The following is an 11,277-nucleotide window of genomic DNA, read 5'->3' as shown; positions in this document are numbered from 1 at the left end:
TATATTTAGGATTAAAGTTTATATATAAGATTCTCTGAAGCATGTTGTCAACTGAATTATGAGCTTTACTCATATCAAATCAGATTGTATTCTGTGTTGTAATTATCAAATCTTTCAAATCCCTTGATATATACAGCTACAGCTCCGTTATAATTGAAAATATTGTGGATTCAACTTTGCAAACATTTGGTTTCCCCTTTTTATTAGCCTTTTAAACATTTTGGTAACAAATGTGTTGTTGCTCTAGTAATACTTCTTTTTTATTTTTTATTTTTTCCAAAACAAAAAGATAAACCACATATTAATGGGTTATATGCAATGGATGAACTAAATAGTTTCTCATTGACTATCAGAGATCTCTTGCATTTATAGTGAAAGCATTGTTAATAGTTGGAATCTTTTTTATTGGTTGGGTAGTCACAAATACACAAGTTTGGAAAAGAACAAACCTAATAACCCGGTTGGTTTAATTAGTGGAAGTTTTGATCATTTAAATAAATAATTTTGAGTTTATATCTTTGTCCATGTAAAAGTACTCATTAAAATAAAATCTCTAGTTTTTACGAGGTCCTAGCATCTTATTTTGTTTTTGCCTTTTATTTTAATAAAAGTGATAAGTGCCATTTTTTAAATGTTATAAAAAAAATAGACAATTACAGTAATGTATAATCTAAAAATTTATTAATCCGGCAGTTAAATGTTACAGGGGGCAACGAAAGTTATACCACATGCATACCCAAAAGATTTTTAAGAACTAAATAGAGCCAGAGTCAGAAAACTCTCCTGCCACTCACTTTTGAATTTGAAAAATACACCTCTTTTGAATTTGAAAAATACACCTCTTTTCACACAGACCATGTGACTTATTTGATTTGTTTTGTGTATCAATATCAAAGCACACTAAGCAAATAAAAAAAATTAAAAAAACAATTAAGCATCCCCATTGCCTATTTTATTTATTTTATCTAAGATTAGATTTAAATTATTAAAAAAATATTGTTTTTCCCTTAGAACTACATTATCTGTTTATTTATTTTTGAATTGTGTTTTTAAATTTAGGAGTGGCAATTCGTGTAAACATATTTAATCGTATCGTGTTAAAATAGGAATATAACACAAAAATGTTAGACATAGACACGACACAATTATTAATCATGTCTAACTTCCTAAACACATTCGCAACCCATACATGAAACGTGTAGGGCTATAAATGAATCAATGCATTCATTAAAAACTCGAAGGCTCAGCTTGTTAAGAGCTTAGCTCGGCTCGTTTATTAAAGCTCATAAGGTAAACAAGCCGAGTTTGAACACCACCAAGCTTGGCTCATTAAGGCTCGTAAACAACTCATTTATAATATCATTAAAAGCTCACTTATAAGAATCGTTAAAATGCTCATTTATGTAAAGTATTTATAGAAACTTTTATAGCAATATTAATATCGTCATCTATGGGATCATTAATAATATATTACAAAAACATTATACTAATTTTTAAGTATGAATTTAAGAAAAATAAGATTAATTTATATTTTTTTTTATTATAAAAAGGTTCAATATTAATTTTAAAACAATATTTTTTCAATAATAATAATAATTATGATCATGTATTACTTATGAAAAAAATGATCGTTCTTTATCCAACAAACGAGTTGAACTCTGAGGGTTTTATTATTTATGAAGCTTGATGTAGGCTTGAGCTCGGCTCAAGCTCGGTTAAAATAATAGCAAACTAAGCTTCAACATGGTCAAGCTCAATTTGGCTCATTTACACCTATAGAAGCGTGTAACACGATACGCCTCGCTTAACCTGCTTAACCTACTTAATTTGTAATTGGGATGTGTAATATGGTACGAGCCCACTTAACACTCTTATAATTGGGTCGTGTAACATGACACAACCCATTTTATCCGTTTTTATACAAAATCCATGAACCAACAATGGCAACAAAAGTTGAATTAAAATCCAAAAATATATTAGTTCAAAATCCAACAAATATATATCAATACTTAAGCCCAACATACATAAGTACTTAAATATCTAAAATCCAATATACATATATATGAGTTATAATTACTTTTTTACCCTATATATTTGTGTTAATCGTGTCTTAAATGGGTTGACACGATTACGACACGAAACTGTTTAATTTAAGTATGTCTTAATCGTGTTACCCATTTACGACATAAACCCATTTATACTAGAGTAGTGATAAAAATTTAAATTTCTCTTTATTTTGTAAATCCTTTACCTAAAGCATAAATTATAAATCATAAGGGCTGGTAGTTTACTATTTAGGGTTTAGGGCTTAGAATTTAACATTTAGAATTTTAGGGTTTAGTATTTATTATTTAGGATTTAAGTTTTTAAATTTCTGGGTATATGATTATATAGTATTTATGTTTAAAATTTTAGATATGGTTTTATAATTTGTTTTTAAATTTTAAATTTGAAGTTTATATAAAAAATAATGACGTTGATGATAATGTGATGATAAGTTGACATTCACATAATTCAAACAAATCTATTCAATAAAAATAACATCACTTTTGTATTAAACTTATACACGCTTTAAACAATGTTGTATTGTGTTATGTAATCATCTTAGTATCGATTATTGTGGCCTTCCATAAACTAGCTTAAAAATTAAATAATAAATAATAAAAAAAAAAACTTACTGATAAATCCCCCAAACAGAGAACAAGATAAACCAAAGACCTTCTTCTTCAACTACCCCGCCAAGACCTCCTCTTCCTGCTCCTGCTCCTGAGCATCACCCATGGCCGCCGTGAAGGTATACGGACCTCCAATGTCCACAGCTGTATCCAGAGTCCTTGCTTGCCTTTTCGAGAAGGAAGTCGACTTCCAGCTCCTCCCCGTCGACATGTCTAAAGGTCAGCACAGATCTCCAGACTTCCTCAAACTCCAACCTTTCGGCCAAGTCCCTGCCTTCCAAGACGATTCCATCTCCCTCTTCGGTACCATTCTCTCATCTCTCTCCATCTCCATCTCCATCTTCTTTATTCTCATCTTCCCGTTTCTATTTCTCAGAATCCAGAGCCATCTGCCGCTACATCTTGGACAAGTACCCGGAGAAAGGCAACAAATTTTTGCTCGGAAAAGGTGATCTCTTGGAGCGGGCTTCCATAGATCAGTGGCTGGAAGCCGAGGCGCAGAGCTTCAACCCACCGAGCTCGGTGCTGGTTTTTCAGCTGGCGTTTGCGCCGAGGATGAAGCTGAAGCAGGACGAGAATGCTATTCAGAAGAATGAGGAGAAGCTTGGCAAGGTTTTGGATGTGTATGAGAGGAGGTTGGGAGAGACTCGGTTCTTGGCTGGAGATGAGTTTTCCTTTGCGGATTTATCGCATTTGCCCAATTGTCATTGTATTGTTAATGCTACTGATCGGGGTGGTTTGTTGACGGAGAGGGAGAATGTTGGGAGGTGGTGGAAGGAGATCTCATCAAGGCCGTCGTGGATGAAGGTTGTCGAGATGCAGAATACTCCAAAGGCTGGTTGAGCACTGCTTGACTGGCTGGCTGGCTGGCTGTTATTGGTGATGGTTCTTATCTTGTTTTACTTTTTAATGAATTCTGAATGTCTTGAACTGCAGAGCTTTGTGATGTTGTTGTTACTGTCATGTGTTTGTTTGTCTTGTTTTTCGTGTCTCTATGAATGTTATTGCGGGAGAAGTGATTGAAGGTTCAAAGCTTGTATTTTGTCCAGATTTTGGTAGTTTATCTGAACTGTGGGATGTGATCCACTGGTGCTCATGCTTGCCATTGGGTTTTTGGTGATATTGAAAGAACAGTTTGAGATGTATGTTCTTCTTGGTTTAGAGATGACACTTTTGTTTTAGCTTTCTGAGATTTTTAGGTTCCTGTAGCTTTGGAAGGTGGAGCATTGACTAATTTACTTGACTGACTGGTTGGCTGCTCTTGGTGATGGTTTGTGTGTTGCTATTTTGGTAAAATTTTTGGATGTCTTGAAATGGATAGACTTATGATGATGATGATGATGATGATGATGATTTTGTTGTTGTTGTTGTTGTTATTGTTGTTTTTAAGTGCTTCTTGTTTTTTATGCTTCTTTGAGTATTGTTGTGGAATGGATTGAAGGTTTAGAGCTTGGATTTTTGGGGAATAAGATTTTGGTAGTTTATCTAAGATGCAGGATGTGATTCACTGGCAGCTCATTTTGACTGTTGGGCTTTGGGTGATATTAAAATCACCTTAATTAACCTATATATGCTAGTAAGGGTGTTTAGAGATATCTGTTGTGTAATTGGACATTTATATACATATAACAAGAGATTTTCTTGAGAAAGTAGGTCCAAGGGGTGTGTGTTCTTAGTTCCAAGAAATAATTCTCTTTAGTTCTCTGTTGTCTTCTTCTTTTTTTTTTTATTCTTTTTTAAATGTAAAGAGAATTGTTCTCTTTTATTCTAGTTTATAGTTAGCAAGGAGGTGGAATATTTACCGATTTAGTTAGTTTTAACAAAACATTAAATCCTATTGATATGTAGTTGTGTTCTCAAGTTTATATGTGAGGTAATCTCTCCATGAACTATTTTCATCTTTTCATTTATAATGTATTTTGAATTCAGTGTGTTCATTGATGTAGCATGGAGTTGAGTGAACCAACATAACTTATATATATATGTGTATATATATATATATATATCATATTTCTATACATGTGTGTGTGCTGATTAGACCAAAAATTGCAATAATTTCCTTAATAGAGTTCAAGCTAGCTTTTTGCTGGAATGTTACAAAAGAGATTGTTGTCTTTATCAATTTCTTCAATTGATGTGGAGTTTTGGATATATGGGACATGAAGCTAATCGAATTAATTGGATGAGCTGTATGTCTTATAAACTATGCATTGGATATATATGTTGTACGGAGCTTCTTTCTCCTGTGGTGAATCACAATGCATCATGTTAATCCTCAGTCATTTTTGTGGATAAGTCTACTATTATGTCTACAGCAGACTATTGTTAAGCATAAAATTACTGTGTCTGCATTCAAATAATGACTTTTAGAAGTTGGTAAGTAGATGCATAATTTTATTCAGACAACTCTTCTTTTTCTTTTTCTTTTTTTCTGAGAAGATGTTGAATAAAGGATTGGTATTTCTTTCACATACTCAAAATGTCTTGCTGCAACCACGAAAGGATTATTGAATTCAAGTAAGTACTCGAGGAATTCTTCTGTTTTACTTGTATGAATACGTATATGTGTTGCTCTTTGTTTAAAACAGGTATTAGATCTTTTTCTTTTCCTTTTGCTTTCCTCTTTATCTTTCTCCTTTACCAAGAAAGCACTAGTTCCTCTGCCACCCTGATCAATAAATTCCCTTCTTGTTAATGCTAATGCAGGGTGCAATCCTTAACATTGTCTGTGTTTGAGATAGAGAATTAAAGAGAAAGACATGGGGAGTGTGACGGTGTTTGGCCTGCCAGCATCCACTGATGTGGCCAGGGTGTTAGCATGCCTCTTTGAGAAGGATGTCGAGTTCCAACTGGTTCGCATAGACACATACAAAGGAAATCAGAAAGTGCCCGAGTTCCTTAAACTACAGGCACATTCTCATGAAGTTTTTTTTCTCATAATTCTTATGCCTGATATTGTTCCGTTACAGATTAACTTTCTCTGTTGTTATTTCTGCAGGATTGCTCAGGCCAAGTAACCTTCAAAGATGGAAATACCACACTGACAAGTATGCAATGTTACATATTAAATCTTGCTTCGCTAACATAGTATCAGAGCCAATACACCATCTAACATATTTTTTTTGTAGATTCAAGAGAAATTTGCAGGTGTGTTTGCACAGAGTACGCAGACAGCGGAAACAAGAACATATTTGGGACCGGTGCACTTGAAAGAGCATCCATTGAGCAATGGTTGCAAGCTGAAACTCAAAACTTCGATCCTCCGAGCTCTGATCTAGTCTTTCAGTTAGCTTTCGCTGCCCCCTTGGGCTCGATACCAGACCAAACTATCATTGCAAATAGTGAGAAGAAGCTTGCCAAATTGTTCGATGTCTATGATAAAAGGCTTGCCGAGAGTGAGTTCTTGGCTGGTGATGAGTTCACAATTGCCGACTTATCTCACCTGCCTAATTCCCAATACATTGTGACCAAGTCTGAGAAGGGAAGAGAGCTCTTCAAGAAAAGAAAGAATGTGGACAGATGGTGGAATGCTATATCTTCAAGGGCTTCATGGAAGAAGGTGGTTGAAATGCAGCAGGAGCATCCTGGTTTGCTTGAGAAATTCACTTACTGATATGATGAATGTTTGTGGCTTGTGTGTTTGTGGTCAGTGACCATTTGAACTTGGTGTTTAATCTATGAAGAACCTCTGCTGGTATTAATGAATAATTTTAAGTGCCTTATATTATTATAAAATAAAGAGTATTGGTTAATAACTTAATCATAATGAAGGAGGTTCAACATTTGAATATTCATGAAGATTTCAGTAAAGAATGTGGAGAAAGGTGGCTGAGGAATACACCATGGCAGGAATATATGGTTTGAATATTGTTAAATAAATAAGAGCATCAATTAACTCCATGAAATAAGTAAACAATGAAGAACCTCACAATTATTAAGTGTTAAATAATTAGCTTGAGTAGACATAAATCAAAAATATTTTGAAGGCATTATATTCTTCATTTAAGTTGGATGCTGGGGTTGAACTTCTTACTTTTATAGATATATAATATTAGAATCATCACAAATAATCACCAAATTATTAATATGATATATATATATATATATATATATATATATATATATATATTTAATGTTTACATCAAAATTAGTACTATACATAATAAATGCATACCAAATATATTACTTACTCCTAATTTAACTCGAAAGTTTAACATGATAGAATGTGGAATCAAAAAGCTTGTAAGTAGGTTTTTATTTATCAAATCGACTTAAATGGGGCTATTAATTACCAAATATTTCTCCAATTAACATAGTTGATGGAAACCAAATATTTTTAAAAGATAACCATTGCATAACTCAATGGATTGTCATATGGTAGTGGATGGGCAGGCGCAAAGTTGAAACTTTGTGCCATGGTACTGTGATAGTATTGTTCATCTAATGTTTCTGGGCTCAAGTACTGTTTATGGTCATATTTCAATGAGTCCTTGGTGAGTCCCTTATAAGAGTAGTATCCTTCTTTTCTAAAGTTGCATGGCACGGGGACTTATTAGCTATATATAATTTATTTAAATCTTTTGAGTGTGTTCATGACAGACTTTCATTGCTTCATATGGTGCCTAGCCCTTAGTTAATATGTTCCTAGGGATTGATAAGGTGCATCTCCATACTTACATATTCCTTAATAAACCCTTAAATTGGACCTTTCTCACTTATTTTATATATATATATATATATATATATATATATATATATATATATATATAAAAGCATCCATCATCTACAAAGGTTCGTATCAATCGTTGGATTTCAAATCCAGCGGTTTTGCACTGTGCTTATGAATATCAACACAGTGAAAAACGGGATGCACACTATTTTAATTTGAACCGTTCAATCAATTTTTGCACAATATCTGAACAAATCTCAAAAAAAAAAATTTAAATCTAAAACTAATCAACCCAACTAAACCCCAATTTATACTGATTGTAACTTCCATAATTGTTACTGTGCTCAACGGCTGAATGTCCACAGTTGCGTATTATATACATCTATAGCATATATATATATATATATATAGTTATTATATTTTCAATTTATCATAGACAAAGAAGGAAAGAGATATATATAATAATTATATTTTCAATTCATCATAGACAAAAGAGGAAAGAAAAATATATATAGTAATTATCTTTTCAATTTATCATAGACAAAAAAGGAAAGAAAGGTTGAGCTAGAGGCAGTCAGTACAATTAAGGAATAATATTCTGACAAAATATGAATTGTTCCACTGTTCATCTGCAGCACTACAAATTAATCTTCACCCACACAAAATGCACAACTTTAGAGTTCCTTCCTCTTTACTTTTGACAAAGTCATCTAACCAGTACTAACCACATCACAAAGTGTTTAAAACCAAATCCCTGAAACTAAAATCAAGTGTTAATTTCTTTATCTTTATTTATTTTTTAATCTTTTTCTTTTTCCTTTTCCTTTTATCTTTAATTAATATCATTTTATTCTTTTCATACCATATTAAATCTCCACTCCACCAAATGTTTTATTGTGTGCACTCTCAACCAAAACAACAACAACAACAAGAGGAAGTGTATAACCAAATCCAATCAAACAATGGGCAGCATCAAGGTCTTTGGATCACCAACTTCTGCTGAGGTTGCAAGAGTGCTTGCTTGTCTTTTTGAGAAGGATGTGGAGTTCCAACTTGTTAGGGTTGACAACTACAAGGGTACTGAGAGGAAGCCAGAGTATCTCAAGCTCCAGGTATATATATATACATTGATAATAAAACTATTTATGAATTATTATTATTATTATTATGTGTTTATATAACTACATTCATGGTTAGCTGATAATACAATGTTGTGACAGCCTTTTGGCCAAGCCCTCACCTTTGAAGATGGCAAGACTACACTAGTCGGTAAGAAGATCGATCATGCTAAATTATTATTTATTGTGTTTTTTTTTTCTTATTTTTGCCAATTTGGTTATTAAACTAAACAAGTGATGGAATAATTCAATTATTGAACAAAAACGTGATATAAATATTATTCCTGCAACATTAGAGTTGATATTTTATTTTTTCCCGGTATCAAATCCTTGTCAACTCACAATTTGATGGTTGAATCTTTGTGGTTCATTCATATTTATTAAAAAAAATTGTAAAAAATAAACTAAATATATCATTGTCTGTGTTAGATTATTACATGAAAATATTGTAATAAACCATGACACTCAATATGATATTAAGCAAATGCTTATACAAACAGGCTACTAAATGAAACACATAATCATAATAATATTAGAATCACAAATTATTTTAACTATCAAAGATAATGGATACAAATTTTTATAGTATACTAGAATGTATTACTTATTCCATACTTTTGTGTTTTTAATAAAATTATAGTTTATCCACTTTGTAAAAAAAAATTATACTAATATATCAAAGTATCAATTATATTTTAAAAATATACAACACATTTTTCCCTTGTAGGAAGAAATTAGACCGTTCTGATCTCATTTCATTTTTTTTTTTTATTCCATGGATCAGAATATTTTTTTTTCTGCCTTTAAAAATCAAAATAAATGTAAAACTATGGTTCATGAATCAAAAGTATGCTTTAATATCACTCTTAGAGTGTATTTTATTTTTCTCTTAAATAAAAAATCAAAAGACCAAATCTATAAATATTTAGTTGATATGTTAAAATAATTAATGGTTTTAGATTCCCGGGCAATATGCCGCTACATATCGGAGAGGTACCCGGAACAAGGTAACAAGGACATTCTAGGCAAAGGAACACTAGAAAGAGCATCAATCGAGCAATGGTTACAAACAGAAGAACAAAGTTTCGAGCCACCGAGCTCGGCATTAGTGTTTCACCTTGCATATGCACCAGTGCTGGGACTAGAGACCGACAAAATGGTGGTCGAGGATAGCAGAAGAAAATTGGCCAAAGTACTCGATATCTATGAGCAAAGACTCGAAGAAACCCGGTTCTTGGCCGGAGATAAGTTCACTCTTGCTGATCTTTCTCACCTGCCCAATGCTCAAAGGCTTTCGACAATTGCGGGCTGTGCCGCACTTTTTAAGGAAAGAAAAAGGGTCAGTAAGTGGTGGTCTGATATCTCCTGCCGGCCGTCGTGGAAGAGGGTGGTGGATATGCAGAATGAGCCACCGGCTGCTGCGGCATAAATTGAAGAATTGAGTTGGAATTTGGTATTTACTTCATGAGTTTGTTATGCATATGCATTTTGTTGTTTGGAGTACTGTGTTTGTTACTTGTGTCTTTGTGCTGAGTCATGTTGTGTTTGGTTTGATGTTTGTTGCTTGAGGTCTGGTTGCATTGGGTGGCTTTCTTGGCCCTTGATGTTTTCAATAATACAAGTCTTTTGAGAGTGTTTTTCTTTCTATTGACATTAGTTTTTTTTTATTTATTTATTTATAATTTTTAAACTCATGGTCATGATTATAAAATGAAATTAATGGTAAGAATTTTATATGATTGGCACCTCGATCTGTTACATAAGAGGTGGTACGTGTTCATGCTAAACACACACACATATATATTACGATTGGAATACTTTTCTTGATTTTGAAGTAAAGTAAATAGTCTTATATATATATATACACACACATATTCAGAGACCAAGGATGTGCTTCTAAAATTATTGGGTTAATTGGCAGGGTTGTAATAAGAAAACAAGCTCATGTATTTTACTCATTGAAAGCCACATACACACACATATATATTGTTAGTGTTGGTGACATGTATTATGGTGAATTGGCATTGTTTGTCATTCCAATTGGAAGATTAATGGTGGGTGGATTTACAAAGGTTATTTTGGGAAAGCAGATGCTTATGGAGAATGGTCATAAATTAAGGTAGAATTTATTATTGGGAAGAGCTAAAATTTACAGTTTACAACCAAATTTGTATCTGTCAAAATGAGTGACTAGGCCGCAAGAAAGACACTAATAGACCACTTATCATTAGTTGATTATGTTATCTTTGGAAGACTCTTTAGTTGGCAGGTGGTGGGCTTAATTTTAGTAGTGAAGATTTGGTTATTACTATGGTTGGATGCGCAATTTCATGAAGATTTGAATAAAACTAAATGAGGCGACTGATGAAAGATGCTGATTAAGAAGATTGAATGTTGTTTGAAGGCCATATTAGGATGGTTGAAAATTCTTTGAAACTTTCAATGGAGATTGATCTGGGAGTGCTAAGTTTTGGGGCGCGTGTAAAGACCCGAGAGGGGTTTCTACTAAAATGGTGTTGGAGTTCAATTAGTTGTTATAACCGAGATTAGGAGAATTCAACCGTGTTTGACTCAGACTCAACCAAAGAGGATTAGAGATGTCCTAATGTCATGTTGCAACTAGATGTTGTAACTAAACTAATGTCAACATGTGGGACAAGTTGCAACATGATTGCAATAGAATTGCAACCCCAGATTTGGATGTTGCGAAGAAATTAGACAAAAAAAAAAAAATTACAACAGCTAGTAAGCATGGAGACTTTATAAGACTCATTTCTAGGATTCAAGATGCAAAAGAGAGAAGCTTATCAACCAT

General features: G+C 33.0%; 3 protein-coding genes across 3 annotated transcripts; all 3 read left to right on the top strand.

Annotated features, from left to right (window-relative positions):
* Nucleotides 1-2,711: 2,711 nt before the first annotated feature.
* Nucleotides 2,712-3,865, top strand: LOC120272514 (glutathione S-transferase-like). The gene is made up of 2 exons (XM_039279352.1): nucleotides 2,712-2,978; nucleotides 3,052-3,865. Exons 1-2 carry the CDS (start codon nucleotides 2,780-2,782, stop codon nucleotides 3,516-3,518), a joined length of 666 nt encoding a protein of 221 aa, XP_039135286.1. The 5' UTR covers nucleotides 2,712-2,779; the 3' UTR covers nucleotides 3,519-3,865.
* Nucleotides 3,866-5,341: 1,476 nt separating this feature from the next.
* On the top strand, nucleotides 5,342-6,376 carry LOC120272513 (glutathione S-transferase F8, chloroplastic-like). Its single transcript, XM_039279351.1, has 3 exons — nucleotides 5,342-5,584; nucleotides 5,674-5,722; nucleotides 5,804-6,376. Exons 1-3 carry the CDS (start codon nucleotides 5,435-5,437, stop codon nucleotides 6,286-6,288), a joined length of 684 nt encoding a protein of 227 aa, XP_039135285.1. The 5' UTR covers nucleotides 5,342-5,434; the 3' UTR covers nucleotides 6,289-6,376.
* Nucleotides 6,377-8,230: 1,854 nt separating this feature from the next.
* On the top strand, nucleotides 8,231-10,115 carry LOC120272364 (glutathione S-transferase F10-like). The gene is made up of 3 exons (XM_039279182.1): nucleotides 8,231-8,456; nucleotides 8,565-8,613; nucleotides 9,422-10,115. Exons 1-3 carry the CDS (start codon nucleotides 8,307-8,309, stop codon nucleotides 9,889-9,891), a joined length of 669 nt encoding a protein of 222 aa, XP_039135116.1. The 5' UTR covers nucleotides 8,231-8,306; the 3' UTR covers nucleotides 9,892-10,115.
* The last annotated feature ends 1,162 nt before the right edge of the window (nucleotides 10,116-11,277 follow it).

This window comes from Dioscorea cayenensis, chromosome 11 (genome assembly GCF_009730915.1).
Source record: "Dioscorea cayenensis subsp. rotundata cultivar TDr96_F1 chromosome 11, TDr96_F1_v2_PseudoChromosome.rev07_lg8_w22 25.fasta, whole genome shotgun sequence".
NCBI lineage: Eukaryota > Viridiplantae > Streptophyta > Magnoliopsida > Dioscoreales > Dioscoreaceae > Dioscorea > Dioscorea cayenensis.
The sequence above is the reverse complement of the archived record's forward strand: the minus strand, read 5'-3'. Positions and strand labels throughout refer to the sequence as shown.